Raw genomic sequence first — 15,443 nt, 5'->3', positions numbered from 1 at the left:
AGCAGAGCCAAGAGGCGCGGCGGCGGCAGCGGAGGAGTAGGAGGAGACGGAGGAGGATGCGGGGGGCTGCGGGCGGCGGCGCGGCCCTGTCCGCAGTGAAGCCCGCGGCGCCCAGGGCGCAGGGAGTGGCTGCCTCCTCCTGCGCGCACCATTCCTGAGATGGCGGCGGCGGCGCAGCGGCGGCTCGGGGAGCCCAGGAGGGGCCGGCCGGGAGCAGGCTGAGCCCCGCAGGACGGGGAGCTCGCCCAGGGCCGGCGGGGCGGCGGAGCGCCGGCCGGGCGGCCTGCGGGAGCGGCGAGGCCGGGGACGGTCCCGGGGTGGAGCGCACGGCCTGGTGAGGCCGCGATGGCGAACGTGAGCGAGCCGGGTGGCGGCGGCGGCGGCGAGGCGGCCGCCCTGGGCCTCAAGCTGGCCACGCTCAGCCTGCTGCTGTGCGTGAGCCTAGCGGGCAACGTGCTGTTCGCGCTGCTGATCGTGCGGGAGCGCAGCCTACACCGCGCCCCGTACTACCTGCTGCTCGACCTGTGCCTGGCCGACGGGCTGCGCGCGCTCGCCTGCCTCCCGGCCGTCATGCTGGCTGCGCGGCGTGCGGCGGCCGCGGCGGGGGCGCCGCCGGGCGCGCTGGGCTGCAAGCTGCTTGCCTTCCTGGCCGCGCTCTTCTGCTTCCACGCCGCCTTCCTGCTGCTGGGCGTGGGCGTCACCCGCTACCTGGCCATCGCGCACCACCGTTTCTACGCCGAGCGCCTGGCCGGCTGGCCGTGCGCCGCCATGCTGGTGTGTGCCGCCTGGGCGCTGGCGCTGGCAGCGGCCTTCCCGCCCGTGCTGGACGGCGGCGGCGGCGACGACGAGGACGCGCCGTGCGCCCTGGAGCAGCGGCCCGACGGCGCCCCCGGCGCGCTGGGCTTCCTGCTGCTGCTGGCTGTGGTGGTGGGCGCCACGCACCTCGTCTACCTCCGCCTGCTCTTCTTCATCCACGACCGCCGCAAGATGCGGCCCGCGCGCCTGGTGCCCGCCGTCAGCCACGACTGGACCTTCCACGGCCCGGGCGCCACCGGCCAGGCGGCCGCCAACTGGACGGCGGGCTTCGGCCGCGGGCCCACGCCGCCCGCGCTTGTGGGCATCCGGCCTGCAGGGCCGGGCCGTGGCGCGCGCCGCCTCCTCGTGCTGGAAGAATTCAAGACAGAGAAGAGGCTGTGCAAGATGTTCTACGCCGTCACGCTGCTCTTTCTGCTCCTCTGGGGGCCCTACGTCGTGGCCAGCTACCTGCGGGTCCTGGTGCGGCCCGGCGCTGTCCCCCAGGCCTACCTGACGGCCTCCGTGTGGCTGACCTTCGCGCAGGCCGGCATCAACCCCGTCGTGTGCTTCCTCTTCAACAGGGAGCTGAGGGACTGCTTCAGGGCCCAGTTCCCCTGCTGCCAGAGCCCCCGGACCACCCAGGCGACCCATCCCTGCGACCTGAAAGGCATTGGTTTATGAGGGAGGCCCCGCCACATAGACCCCCAACCCAGCCTTTCCCTTTGGCTTGGACGGTGACGTCGTTTCTTTTCCTTCTGGCCCCTGTTTAATTTTCTAAGCTGCCTTCAAAATGACTCGAAGTGGACAGACACTTGGATTGTACTGACTCCTTTTGGGGGTTTGGGGGTGGGGTGGGTGAGGAGTGGAATGCTCAGCCCACTCCAGCTCCGCACATTCGTCCTCCTAACTCGACTTTCTTCCTGACAATAGGCCCTGCAGTCTTTTTGTACCAGTACTGACGTCTTTTATTCCATGCGTGGTTCCTTTTTTTTTCTTTTTCTATAAAGGCTATACTAATTTTCTTCATGCAACGTTTCCTAAAGACCATGGCCAGTTTTCTACAGAAGCTATTTTTGACAACCTCAAGTGGCATTACATTTTGCAGTGAAGTAGAGGAACCTAGGGGGACTTCTTCACAAGTTAGATTTCTTGAGGATCTTCTGTTGGAAGCAGGAGAAAGTGGGGGGAAAGTTGTCTGAAATGCACTCTGAATTGCCGGCTGCAGGGTCCTTGTGCTGCGCCGATTCTTTGAAAGTGTCAGTGTTGATATTGAACTTAAAGAGCAGAGATGGAGGTCAGTAGCAAGGCAGTCATTTTTTAAAAGCAGTAAGTAACAAGTAAGATTTGATTCCCGGTTTACTTTCTACTGCTGAAAACCACGTCAGTGACAACTGCTCTCTGTATTATAGCAATCTTGAATGGAAACATTTCTGTCAAGTTGTAAGTTTTAAAAGAGTAAAGTGTTTTGGTTAGTAATGATGTGGAGAAAAATACAGTATTGCATGTGTTCGTGTGTACAGATTGTGGTTCGAGGATTGGGAGGGCTCTGAGAAGCAGAGTACTACATCAAAATTGTTTTAAGTATTTTTTGCCAATAAAAAATTAATTTTATGGAAATGGCTTGTGCTTTGAGAAGCCCAGTTTTATTCTGTCTTATGAAACTAATTTCCACTTTGAAAATTGTTCTTCTGTTGTTCATGGTATAAATGAATGGAATATAATGATACCCTCCTTCTAGGAAACAAAGCATTTCCTTAAAACGTTTGCTAGGTTAAGCTGTGCTGTTCTACTGATGGTTGTTTTAAATTAATAATGAGAACTATAATTTAAATAATATTTCTTTGTTAGACATTATAATGTTAAACTGAAAGACTAAATTCTGCAAGTACTATATAATATTTTTGGCTTATAATGCTACATTTTTATTAATGTACCTTCCGTTTTGAGGATTTATATCTGTATTTCTCTTTGCATTATACAAATATACCAGTATTTTCATTCTGGAGTGGTTGTTTTGTGGTGGTGGTGGTGGTGTTTGAGGCTGTAATGATACATGCGTCGAAGTATGTTACGTGCCTCTAAGTATGTTACCTAAGGATAGCATGCTCTATGATCCTTTTAGCACGTGTTCTTTAGTTACAGGTTTCATAGTTTGACCATCAGCATATCCAAGACATGTGGAGGCTTAATTTAAAATGCAAGATAAAATCTGCTAATCTTTTCTTAAAGGAGAGAAGCAGTAGACATATATACTGCTTTAAAACTTTTTTTATTTGGACGACAGAAGATTTTAATGACTATTCGTTAAATGACATAAAAAAGCTTTTAAATAAACATATCAAACTCGAGTACAAGAAATCATTTTGATAAAAGCACTAGGTAAAAGTGGGGGTGGTAGATATATTGAAACTATTAAATGTTCAGTCAAGTGGGGGTGGTAGATACTGAAATTTAACTGAGCATAATATAAACTATTAAATGTTCAGTCCAATGGGGATAAGTTGTAAAAAGAGTGTGGCCAATTTAATTGATCTCTGGTAAATAGGCTGCATGATTTTATTTTGTGGTGGAAGTTAGTCTGTGAAGACAGTCTGATACTTGGAAAATATGAGACAGTTACCCTGTTTCTCCCCACATCATGAGTCCAGTTTGGCCTCAATCATCCAAGGGCCACTGATCAGAAACCTCAGCCAATCCAAAGATGGAGGAGCCCAGAAGTATCTCTCTCCTCATCTAACCCTCCACCTGCCCAAGTGATCTCAGTTCAAAAAACAGAGGTTGGACCAGACCGTGATGGCTCATGCTTGTAACCCCAGAACTTTGGGAGGCCGAGGCAGGAGAATTGCTTGAGACCAAGAGTTTGAGGCCAGCCTAAGCAGCATAGCAAGACCTTGTCTCTACAAAATATCAAAAACTTAGTTGGGTGTGATAATGTGCACCTGTGGTCACAGCTACTGGGGAGGCTGAGGTGAGAGGATGGCTTAAGTCCATGAGGTCAAGACTGCAGTGAGCCATGACTGTGCCACAGCACTCTAGCCTGGATGACAGAGCTCTCAAGACCCTGTCTCAAAAAAGACCCCAAAACAGAGATCACCAAGTCTCTCTGATTTTCACACCTGGCATGGTACAGGAACCAGCCCATCACGGCTGACTCCTGAGCCACTCCAGCTTTGGGCAGCAGCTCAACTGCACCACAGATGACCCGTTGGCCTGACATAGCCTTGAATTCAAGGGATATTTTGTCATATGAGAATGCATAAACCAGAGGTTCTCCAATTCTAACATTCGTACAAATTACCTTAAGTGTTTGTGTGATCCAGAGTCTTATGAGGACGTGTTGAGTTGGGTCCTGGGGAAAAGCATTTCAACAAGTTCCTCAGGTGGTTGGAGACAGACCTCCAGGACTTTGTTCAGACATGATTTACTTCAGACATGATGCGTTCAAACTTGGCTACCTGGGTTTTTTGTTTTTATGTTTTAAAGATCTGATTAGATGGGGGAAGGCACAATTTCTAGTGAGCGTTCGGGTGAAAGTAGCAAGAAATAACAGCCAGCTAAAGGAAATGAGAACCAAAAGAGCTAGAGAAAACAAGCTATGTAGGAGAAAGTGGGGAGGTGCAAAGGGCCACCCCAACAGCTTTTAGGATCAGTGAATCTGTTAACATGTACTTTGATTGTTAATTACATTAATCAAAAATTGTCAAAAAAAAAAAAAAGGTTAGTTGTGTCCAGAGTACTCTACTTACTGTACCAGCACAGGCACCATGTATTTAGGGAAGATTTCATTAAAATTGCTCATTTTATTTATTTGGGAAATTAGTTCAGCACAACTTCCCCACCCTCCCACGCAGTTGTCACTATACTTGAAGCAATAGAAAATAGACTTCCTGCACATACATCTTTGTATGTACTAGCATGGAATTATTAGGTCAAAAAAAGCATTTTTAGGACTTTTGATATCTTGTCAAATAGTTTTGTAGCAGGACCATATATCTATATATCTGTTTGAATGTACACCTGACATACTTTTTTTTTTTTCTTTTGAGACAGAGTCTCACTGTGTCGCCCAGCCTGGATTGCAGTGGCGTGATCTCAGCTCACTGTAACCTCCACCTTTCGGTTCAAGTAGCTGGGATTACAGCTCAGCCTCCCAAGTAGCTGGGATTACAGGCACCTGCCACCAGGCCCAACTAATTTTTGTATTTTTAGCAGAGTCAAGGTTTCTCTATGTTGGCCAAGGCTGGTCTCTAACTCTTGGTCTCAAGTGGTTTACCAGCCTTGGCCTCCCAAAGTGCTGAGATTACAGGTGTGGCATATTCATTTTTTAAATGAAATATTTTAAGCAAAGTGGGGAAGCATGTAACAAATCAGTAACAACAACAATAATCTCTCTGTGTCCACTATTCAGCCTTACCAAATGCCATATTGGTTTCCACTGTTCCTGTTCTGTTTTCCCTTCCTTCCTTCTTCCCTCCTTCCCTCCCTCTCTTTCTTCTTTCTTTTTTAAAAAGAAATAAAACGGCACAATTATTTCTCTCGAGTCTTTGGTCTCACCATCAGCCCTCTATATTCTCAAATGCCCTGCTCCCTAACAGGTGACAGGGTCCCAGGTCCTAGGGCTGACTCAGGGTTATCCTTTTGCAGGTGCATCACTGGGTCGATGGCTAGAGTCCACCCTGTCTTCCCAAGCCCTACAGGATGGAGGAGAAACCTCTTTGTCTGCCACAGACCTTTCACAGTCAGGCCCTCTACCACCCTGGCCTCATCCTTCCCTTGGATTCTCATCTCTCCCTTCCTGGATTACTTATACCAGCTCTCCATTCTTCCTGGAAAGCCCATTCCCACTTTTCTGCCTGACAATTCCTCACCAACTCCTCTAGAGCAGGGGGGTAAATTCACAATATTTAACAACTGGAATGGCACAGGCATAACTAATTTGTACCACTGTACCTCCAGGTCCTGGCTGAACGTCGGATCTTGGATCCAGGTCCAAGGCTTTTGGAAACCCTTCTTGGCTCAGTCACGCCTCCTCTGGGCTTCCAGAGTGCATGGTTTACCTCCCTGCAGTCTGCACTCCTGCGTCTGGTGCACTCCATCAGCTGCTGCTCCCTCTCCAGTCTCACTTCTTCCCACTCTCTCCTCAGGCCCTGCGACATGCTTCAGTCACTCCTAGTTGCCAGCAGTGCCTAAACAGACCACGCAGCGTCACACCACCACTCCTTTGCATACAGTGTTCCTCAGGGCCAAAGCCATCACTCCTTGTCCCCCCCTCAACTGCCTCTTAAACTTTCAGACATAAAGAGATAACTAGACATAAAGAATGAATTCCTAGCCTCTACAGAAAGAGGGTGATGGGCCTGGCGCAGGCCCTGCAAGATTTTCAAGGCTCCAAACTAAGTCATTAGATCCAAGCACACAGCTAGCTAAGTGGCAGACTTATTGTCTTACTGGTATTTTAGGTTTTCTGTGTGCACCGAGGTGGCTTGGGTTATAAAATACAGCTGACCCAAGGTACTGTTCTTCAGATGTGCACCCTGTGTGGGCTGCCAAGACCACTGAACTTCAGGACCCTTTCTCCCTGAGGGGCAAGGAAGGCGATGGGAAACCACCTCCACCCACCCACATCTGAGTCCCATTAGCTGCTTCAGGAGTAAATATAAGTAAAAGCAAACTTAATCCGACACCAGGGGGTTCTTTATGCTTTTCCCCCAACTTGGACAAGACTTTTCAGGCCTAACTCAGCCCATGAAGAGAACTCTTTTCCCTTCCTTTTTTATTCCTTTTGGGGTGCTAGGATGTGATGCTTGGAGCCACAACAGCCATCCTTCAACCAAGAGGGGAGACACTGTCAAGACAATGAAGATAGCAGAACAGAAAGATAAAAAGTGCAAGCACCCATTTTAACATTCTTGAGTTGCTTAATTAGATTAGCAACCTCCTATCTCTAGACTTCTGGTTTTGAAATTAAAACTACCATTGTTTCAGCCATTAGTAGTCAGGAAGCTTGTTAGTTGGAGTGACAAGAAACTGCAACAATACTTGAAATTACTGCATCCCCTTGGCCCCTTTGCTAGGTATGCCTGATATTCTAGAGCTGTATCCACAAATTTTTAAAAAATTAGGCTTATTAATATTTTTCAACTATCTGATTGTTCTGTCTGCTGCTATTAACCTGGTTCTAGAAAAATGAGATATATTTGACATGATTTCTTAAACTGAAATAAATTCAGAAGATAAAAAAGATACCTATTACTAGGCCAGTTCTGTTTAATTGCACTTTATGAACCTTCCTACGATCATGCCGCTTTACTTTTTTTGAGATGGAGTTTCATTCTTGTCGCCCAGGCTGGAGTGCAATGGTGTGATTTTGGCTCACTGCAACCTTCACCTCCCAGGTTCAAGTGATTCTCCCGCCTCAGCCTCCCGAGTAGCTGGGATTATAGGCACCCACCATGACACCCAGCTAATTTTTATATTTTTAGTAGAGACGGGGTTTCACCATGTTGGCCAGGCTGGTCTCCAACTCCTGACCTCAGGTGATCCCGCCTCAGCCTCCCAAAGTGCTGAGATTACAGGTGTGAGCCACCGTGCCAGGCCTTCCCCCCCCCCCCCCCACCCCGGGACAGACTCTTGCTCTGTCACCCAGGCTAGAGTACAGCGGCATGATCTTGGCTCACTGCAACCTCCACCTCCTGGGCTTAATTGATCCTCCCACCTCAGCCTCCCAAGTAGCTGGGACTACAGGCGTGTGCCACCACACCCAGCTAATTTTTGTATTTTTAGTAGAGACAGGGTTTCGCCATGTTGGCCAGGCTGGTCTTAAATTCCTGGCCTCAAGTGATCTGCCTGCTTCAGCTTCCCAAAGTGCTGGGATTACAGGGATGAGCCACCATGCCTGGTCTATGATACCTTTTTGATCCATGCACGTTTATTTGTTTATTTATTTATTTGAGACCAGATCTCACTCTGTCTCTGAGGCTGGAATGCAGTGGCACCATCGTAGTTCAATGCAGCCTCCAATTTCTGGACTCAAGTGATCCTCCTGCTTCAGCGTCCTGAGTAGCTGGGCCCACAGGCATGTGCTACCACTCCTGGATAATTAAAAACTTTTTTTTTTTTGTAGAGATGGTGTATATGTTTCCCAGACTGGGCTGTAACTTCTGGCGTTATGTGATCTTCCTGCTTTGATCTCCCAACGTGCTAGGATTATAGGTGTGAGCCATCACACATAGCCCAAACTTCTTTGATATCATAAATCTAATTACAGGAATCTAGAAAACCATCTGAATTAATCCATCTAACCAATAGATATCGAAAGCTAATAAGAAGCCAGTTTCTGTGTTGGGCAGTGGAGGACACAGGGATAAGAAAGGGGCAGCACTCTTGCTAAAGAGAAAGCAGGTGCGTTGGCTCACGCCTATAATCCTAGCACTTTGGGAGGCCGAGGCAGGCAGATCACTTGAGGCCAGGAATTTAAGACCAGCCTGGCCAACATGGCGAAACCCTGTCTCTACTAAAAATACAAAAATTAGCTGGGTGTGGTGGCACACGCCTGTAGTCCCAGCTACTTGGGAGGCTGAGGTGGGAGGATCAATTAAGCCCAGGAGGTGGAGGTTGCAGTGAGCCAAGATCATGCCGCTGTACTCTAGCCTGGGTGACAGAGCAAGAGTCTGTCCCGGGGGTGGGGGTGGGGGGGGGGGGAAGGCCTGGCATGGTGGCTCACACCTGTAATCCCAGCACTTTGGGAGGCTGAGGCGGGATCACCTGAGGTCAGGAGTTGGAGACCAGCCTGGCCAACATGGTGAAACCCCATCTCTAATAGAAATACAAAAATTAGTTGGGCATGGTGGTGCATGTCTGTAGTCCCAGCTACTCAGGAGGCTGATGTGGGAGGATCAATTAAGCCCAGGAGGTGGAGGTTGTAGTGAGCTGAGATCATACCACTGTACTCTAGCGTGGGTGACAGAGTGAGACTCCATTTCAAACCAAAAAAAAAAAAAAAGAGTTAGCAGGCTAATTGGGAAAACTTGGCAAATATACCCAAAACCATAAAGCAAGGCAGAACATAGTAGATGCCAAAAGAGGGATCTAGATGAAGAGCTCAGGAATACGGAAGAGATCAGATATCATCATCGATTGTCCAGAAAGAGCCCTAGGCATTCTATCTCTGGTTACTCAATGGAGGGAAAAAGAAACACCCAAAGGCTGAAACAGAAATTGTACAGGTTCCATCTCTCCCTCCTCCCGGGTTCTTACATTTCTTTCTGACTCCTTCTGTACTCTCCACATTCTGGAATCCATTTTCCAAAATACATTTCTCTAAGCAAAATGAAAATACATAATTCCCTCTTCAAAGGTTTTTCTTCCAATTCTATCCAAATGTTTAAGTGCTGGTAAGGAATGTGGCCATTTTATTGGAGGAAGTTTGTTACATAAAATCATGCTATGAGGAGAGCCAGCAAAGATGCCATTGACAAGAAATGACAGAAGTGAGTAAAAATCAAACAGGTAGCCCTGAAGAGTGCCACTCCAACCCCTTCCCAAAGGAGGGGTGGGGGAAATGGCAGGTTTACACTACAAAGAAGAGTATTTTGTGCTTTGGTTTAGGAGAAAAGACGGCAGGGAAAAGTCTCAGTAGGTACCCAACCAACTCTGTATCCTAGTCGGAGAATGTAAGATAAGCAAACAGCTCAAATTTTATATCTGAAAGCCTGAAGTTTTGATGTCATTTCAAATTACATAGAGAAATCATGCAAAAACATTTTAAGTTGCAACGTCAAGGCATAAATGCAATATTTGTATTTCTCAGTTACATTTAGGAGACAGATAAATTAAAGCTATCACTACTTGGCTTCTAGGAGAAATAATTTAGTCATTTATAAATTAAGTTTTAAGTGGCCAGCCCACTCTATGTGGAAAGCATGTAAACTGTTGGAAAAGTGTATATTTAACCATTTCCCTGATAAATGTGTATTATCTAAACTATGCCAATCTGCCTAGCTTTGTGGGATGGAAATCTCATTTTCTGCCAGAAAATGATATCTGAGAAGCATACATTGTTTTTTGCTTTGAACCTGAAGGGAAGAGTAAAGGGTTTCATTTTCTTGAAGATACAGAAGTGCTATAATTTTGAAGGACTTCAAAAAAGCATTTACATTTCAATGCCACCTAATACATGTCTTATTAAAAAATTATATAGGAATCATTAAGCTTAAAATGCATGAGATGAAACTTTTTCTTGTTTTTTCATTTAACAGATTTATTTTCCCTTTTATTCTTTGTAAATTCTCCATGTATTTCCTTAATATTGACCAATGAGCATGGCAATGTCCTACAAAGAAGAGAAAGAGAAGAGACAGGAAAAAACCTGTCACAGGAACTCATTCTGCAAAGTGACAGAAGGAGTGTAAATGTACAGTGTGTAATTCTTTTAACCCACAGTCACGATCAGTTTAATTTGCATATCTGTGTTGAGGAATTATGGGATACCCAGAGCTATTTCTAGAACTTAATTTGCATAATTGCTCTAATCCTTTATGAGTATAGTGACACGTGGTCTAACAAAGGATTTTTTTCTTACTTTGTAAGTTACCTCATAAGTTTTATAACTATATTAGAATTTAATACCTTTGGATACACATTTAATGGCCTGCCTCTATTGAAAGAAACACAATTATATAAAGACATAATTAGTTTTCTGTTAATTGTATATTAATTTACTTTTGCTAGTTTGAAAAGCAGCTTTGTTCACTCTAAATTTGTCATTTAAAGTTTGGTCTTTTTTTTTTCCTGGTACCTTTTGGCCACATTAAAATTCATTTCAGCATCATAAGAAAATTTAAAGTTGTGATGGGCCTCAGTGACTTTCCCTGTCTCTGAAATGTCTTAATCCATGGGCAGGTGACAGATTTCAGGGTTTAAAACATTGGCTGCAAGAAGATGGATTCACACATTTTCTTAGGGTTTGGAATATGAAGCTCTCGTGACCAAAATTTTTAAGTAAGTTTAACCATTTCTCATTTGAAGATTCTCTATTTGGTTAGCAGGTTCTCATTAAGTAGAAAATTCATTTTGACATTGGAACACTGACAGCTCTCAAACCCCATAATTCTCTCTCTCTCCTTTGCCCTACACCTGAGCTAGCCCACCCCGCTAAGAACCCTCAGTTCAGCTCTGCTTCCTGGTCACAATAAAACTGAAAATCAACCTCAGTGCCTTGCCATTGCCACCTGGGCCAACCTGTGCTTGCCCTGTTCTCACCAGAACATTCCATTATGTGAGCAATAAGTGTTGTCACATCCTCCTGTCATCAGTCCCAACATCCAAACCGGTTTTGGATGGGTGAGTGTGCCGGCTGATCCCACTCTTTGCATGGCAACCACTGAACAGGAACACAAAAACGATGTTTAAAACATAACAAAGGCCAGGGGTGGTGGCTCACGCCTGTAATCCCAGCACTTTGGGAGGCCAAGGCAGGCAGATCACGAGGTCAGGAGATCGAGACCATCCTGGCTAACACAGCGAAACTCCATCTCGACTAAAAATACAAAAAATTAGCCGGGCGTGGTGGCGGGCGCCTGTAGTCCCAGCTACTCAGGAGGCTGAAGCAGGAGAATGGGGTGAACCCGGGAGGCAGAGCTTGCAGTGAGCCGAGTTCGCGCCACTGCACTCCAGCCTGGGCGACAGAGCAAGACTCCATCTCAAAATAATAGTAATGATAATAATAAAAATAATAATAAAATGGGCTGGGAGCGGTGGGTCACGCCTGCAATCTCAGAACTTTGGGAGGCTAAGGAGGGCGGATCACGAGGTCAAGAGATCGAGACCATCCTAGCTAACATGGTGAAACACCATCTCTATTAAAAATACAAAAATTAGCTGGGCACCGCAGCGTGTGCCTGTAGTCCCAGCTACTCGGGAGGCTGAGGCAGGAGAATCACTTGAACCCAGGAGGCAGAGGTTGCAGTGAGCCTAGACTGCACCACTGCACTCCAGCCTGGCGACAGAGCAAGACTCAATCTCAAAAAAATAAAAAATAAAATGAAGTATAAAGTATAACAACATGATGCACTTGTTGAAGAGAATGATCCCACTTATTGGTAAGAGTAAAGGTGGGAGTGCTTTAACAAAGCCACAACGGTGGCATAATTGTCTCTCTCTGATATGGGGTGACTGCTGTTTGGTTATCCAGGGACCCACGTTGGTGGGTCAGCTCTACTATCTTCCCCAGTTGCCTTTATACTCTGCAAAGCAGACAGAATCATTATTGCATCTCCTCATTGGAGAGGAAGTGGAGTTTCCTTTTAAGAAAATGTGGCAGATCACTTCTGTTCATGTTTCATCGCTAAGAATTTACGTACATGGCCACACTTGGGCAGTTGGTAAATGCAGTCTCCAGTCTCTAGATATCTAGATGGGTGGTCATGTGCCCTGCTAAAACAGAGAGAGAGAGACAGAATATGAGAAGTAATTAATACATGTGAGAATAAATGAACTGTGGAAGACATTAAAAGTCTACCACTTTTATTAAATATTTTCCATGTAGAAATTTTTCCTCTTCTAACCACATTCAAAAAAATTAATACAGAATATTCACATTTGATGTTTAAAGGACTAATAATTTCAGACACCATTCAGCTCCTATAAACCAATCACAGCACCACAGTGAGACATATACTTCTCTAGATCTCTTATTTTTTGAGTCACAAAATATTTTCTTTTAAATTTCTACACAGGAGCAAACATTCATTCACATACACATTCTGGGCCTGAAATATTTTGCTCCTCCATTTCAAACACCTACTTTGGATCTCAAAAATATACCTCGAGCAAATATTTAAGAGTTCAGGCTGAAGATGTTATTGATAACACAGAGAATGTGACTAGCTGTCTTTTCCATATGAAATAGTGACCAGTGGATCTTGTCAAGAAAGGACAAAATTGATTTGCTTTAAAACAAGAGGTGGAGGTAGGTGGGGCAGTAGAGGTAGAAGAAGCTTGGCATCAAGATGATAAATGCTGATGAGACACTGGATGATGGATATATGAGACTTCTTTACACTTCCTTTACTTTTATGTTTAAAATTTTCAATAATACAAAGTTTTTGTTGATTTGCTTGTTTGTTTTTAAGAATGAACCAAATGCATTCCTGCCAGCCTCAATCTTGTTTGTAGGGAAACTCTATTTGTGAACTGCTCAGCAATTATTCAACTGTTTAACTTAATAAAGCACAATTTCCCCCAATTTTTCTTGTAAAGCTTTTACATTTCTGCCAAAAAATTTTCCATTAGTTATATCACATTTTAACCAAGATGATTAAAATTTGGATTTAAACAATGTGCAAATGTGTTAGAAGTGTACTCTAAAGATGTGAAGTTGGCCAGGTGTGGTGGGTCACATCTGTAATCCCAGCACTTTGGGAGGCCAAGGTGGGAGGATGACTTGAGCCAAGAAGTTCAAGACAAGCCTGGGTGACACTGAGACACATTTCCTCAAAAAAAAAAAAAGATGAAGGTCTCAGATTAATTCAATCATACAAAAATTAGATGAATATTAGATGAATTATATAGCATCTTTTTTTTTTTTTTTTTTTTTTTTTTTTTGAGACGGAGTCTCACCCTGTCACCCAGGCTGGAGTGCAGTGGTGCGATCTTGGCTCACTGCAACCTCTGCCTCCTGGATTCAAGCAATTCTCCTGCCTCAGCCTCCCGAGTAGCTGGGATTACAGGTGCCCACCACCAAGCCCGGCTAATTTTTGTATTTTTAGTAGAGATGGGGTTCCCACTATCTTGGCCAGGCTGGTCTTGAACTCCTGACCTTGTGATCCACCCACCTTGGCCTTTCAAAGAACCCTTCATCTTAAAGAGTGACTCTAAAAATTTCTTCCTTGAAACACAGTAAACTATAGAGCTGACAGATAACTGATTTTTTTATTGAATATGTAAATTATATCAAATGTTTACCATTCCACTATTTTTTTTTTTTTTTTTTTTTTTGAGACACAGTCTTGCTCTGTCACCCAAACTGGAGTGCAGTAAGCCACTGGCATGCCTGGCCCCATTCCACTATTTTGGATACAAAATATTTTGTTTGTTTTTTAGGATACTTATTTTGTAATGTCACATTTGGAGGTTTAACTTTTCAAATACCGTCTTTTCAACTTTTTATACTGAAATAAAAACATATTATTATTAAGTGAAGTCAAGCAGACACAAAATAGCTTCAGACTAAAGCAGTAGTTTTCAAAGGGGACAATTTATCCCCACCTGCAACCGCAGAGGACACTTGGCAATGTCTAGAGACATTTTTGGTTGTCGAAACTTGGAGAGTATTACTGGAACTAGTAGCCAGGGATGCTACTAAACATCCTACAATGCACAAGAGAGTCCTCCACAACAATAAATGATGTGGACCAGGGCCAGGAGCAGTGGCTCATGCCTGTAATCCCAGCACATTGGGAGGTTGAGGTGGGCAGATCCCTTGAGGCCAGGAGTTCAAGACCAACCATGGCCAATATGGTGAAACACTGTCTCTACTAAAAACACAAAAATTAGCCGGGCATGGTGGCGGGCGCCTGTAGTCCCAGCTACTCGGGAGACTGAGGCAGGAGAACTGCTTGAACTCAGGAGGCAGAGGTTGCAGTGAGCAGAGATCATGCCACTGCATTCCAGCCTGGGTGACAGAGCAAAACTCTGTCTTAAAAAAAAAAAAAAAAGTGGCTCAGAAAGTCACTAGTGTTGAGATGGAGAAACTCTGAAGTAACATGAGAGTGCCTGGAACTATTCACCATGGTTGTCACTCCATGGAGAAGGCCATCATTTTGCCCAGCTGGCACAACTGCATGAGTCGGTGTTCCAGGCTTTATGATGAGGGAATCCCCTCAGGGGCACAAGAATGCATACCCTGTAAGCACGTAATATGCATTAGCCTCTGCATTTTGTTGCCAGCAATCGTGTCGCCTGTAGCACAATTTTCTACTTTTTTGCTTTTAATCTTTTGTGACAAATATGTATTTTATTGAAATGCTTACCATTCTGATTTATTCAGTTACAGTGCAGTGCAATATTGGGCTCTCTAAAGCAGTTAGATGATTTACGGACCCAGTAAGATAGAATGAAATCCTGAGATATATGGGAAAGGGGTGTGCCAGCTGGGGAGTTTTGAAGCTGGGTCACCCGGGAGGGTGCACTAGAGGATGTGAGAGCTCATGAAACCCAGGGAGCTGTGAGGCTAGCCAGGTTGGACTGGGGACTGCTTCCCTAATCTAATTCTAGGGAACTTCACATGAATTCTTCAAATGGGCTAATTGCTGCTGGGAATTCTCCAGTGGGACCCCTCTGTGTGTTTCCCTTTAGAATGAAAGGGAACTGGTACTGAGGACCACAGGAACTTTTGAGGGTGGTAAGAAAATCAAAGACAGTCAGCTACTATCCTCATTGCTAATTCAACTAGAAAGGTGTCTCATCAAATAGTGTTACTGGGTACCAGTAACCTTTCTATAGGAGTACAGTCCTCTATTGGTTCTCAGCGGCACTCAACTATGGATACACCTTGAAATTAATTAGTCAGCTTTAAAAAAAAATCCCAACACTTAGGCCTCATCCTATAAAAATCAAATCAAAATTTTTCAGAGTGGTGGGTGATGGAA

The 15,443-nt window shown here is 45.3% G+C and overlaps 2 protein-coding genes across 3 annotated transcripts in view; one reads left to right on the top strand and one right to left on the bottom strand.

Annotated features, from left to right (window-relative positions):
• Positions 1-1,072, bottom strand: part of EIF4E3 (eukaryotic translation initiation factor 4E family member 3) — a 76,824-nt gene extending 75,752 nt beyond the window's left edge. Inside the window, exon 1 of one of the 2 annotated variants that reach the window (XM_023200061.2) lies at positions 943-1,072. The gene's annotated coding sequence lies outside the window, so the exon portion shown is untranslated. Of the gene's footprint in view, positions 1-510; positions 680-942 lie in introns of those variants that run through there. The other variant, XM_023200054.1, reaches the window with a different exon arrangement.
• Positions 8-2,800, top strand: GPR27 (G protein-coupled receptor 27). Its single transcript, XM_023200043.1, has one exon. The coding sequence runs from the start codon at positions 346-348 to the stop codon at positions 1,474-1,476; it is 1,131 nt and encodes a 376-aa protein (XP_023055811.1). The 5' UTR covers positions 8-345; the 3' UTR covers positions 1,477-2,800.
• Positions 2,801-15,443: the final 12,643 nt, after the last annotated feature.

The sequence above is a fragment of the Piliocolobus tephrosceles genome, chromosome 2, assembly GCF_002776525.5.
Source record: "Piliocolobus tephrosceles isolate RC106 chromosome 2, ASM277652v3, whole genome shotgun sequence".
In the NCBI taxonomy this organism is placed as follows: domain Eukaryota; kingdom Metazoa; phylum Chordata; class Mammalia; order Primates; family Cercopithecidae; genus Piliocolobus; species Piliocolobus tephrosceles.
The sequence above is the reverse complement of the archived record's forward strand: the minus strand, read 5'-3'. Positions and strand labels throughout refer to the sequence as shown.

Coding starts and splice junctions, on each gene's coding strand:
- GPR27 (XM_023200043.1), top strand. CDS start 346: ATGGCGAACGTGAGCGAGCCGGGTGGCGGCGGCGGCGGCGAGGCGGCC.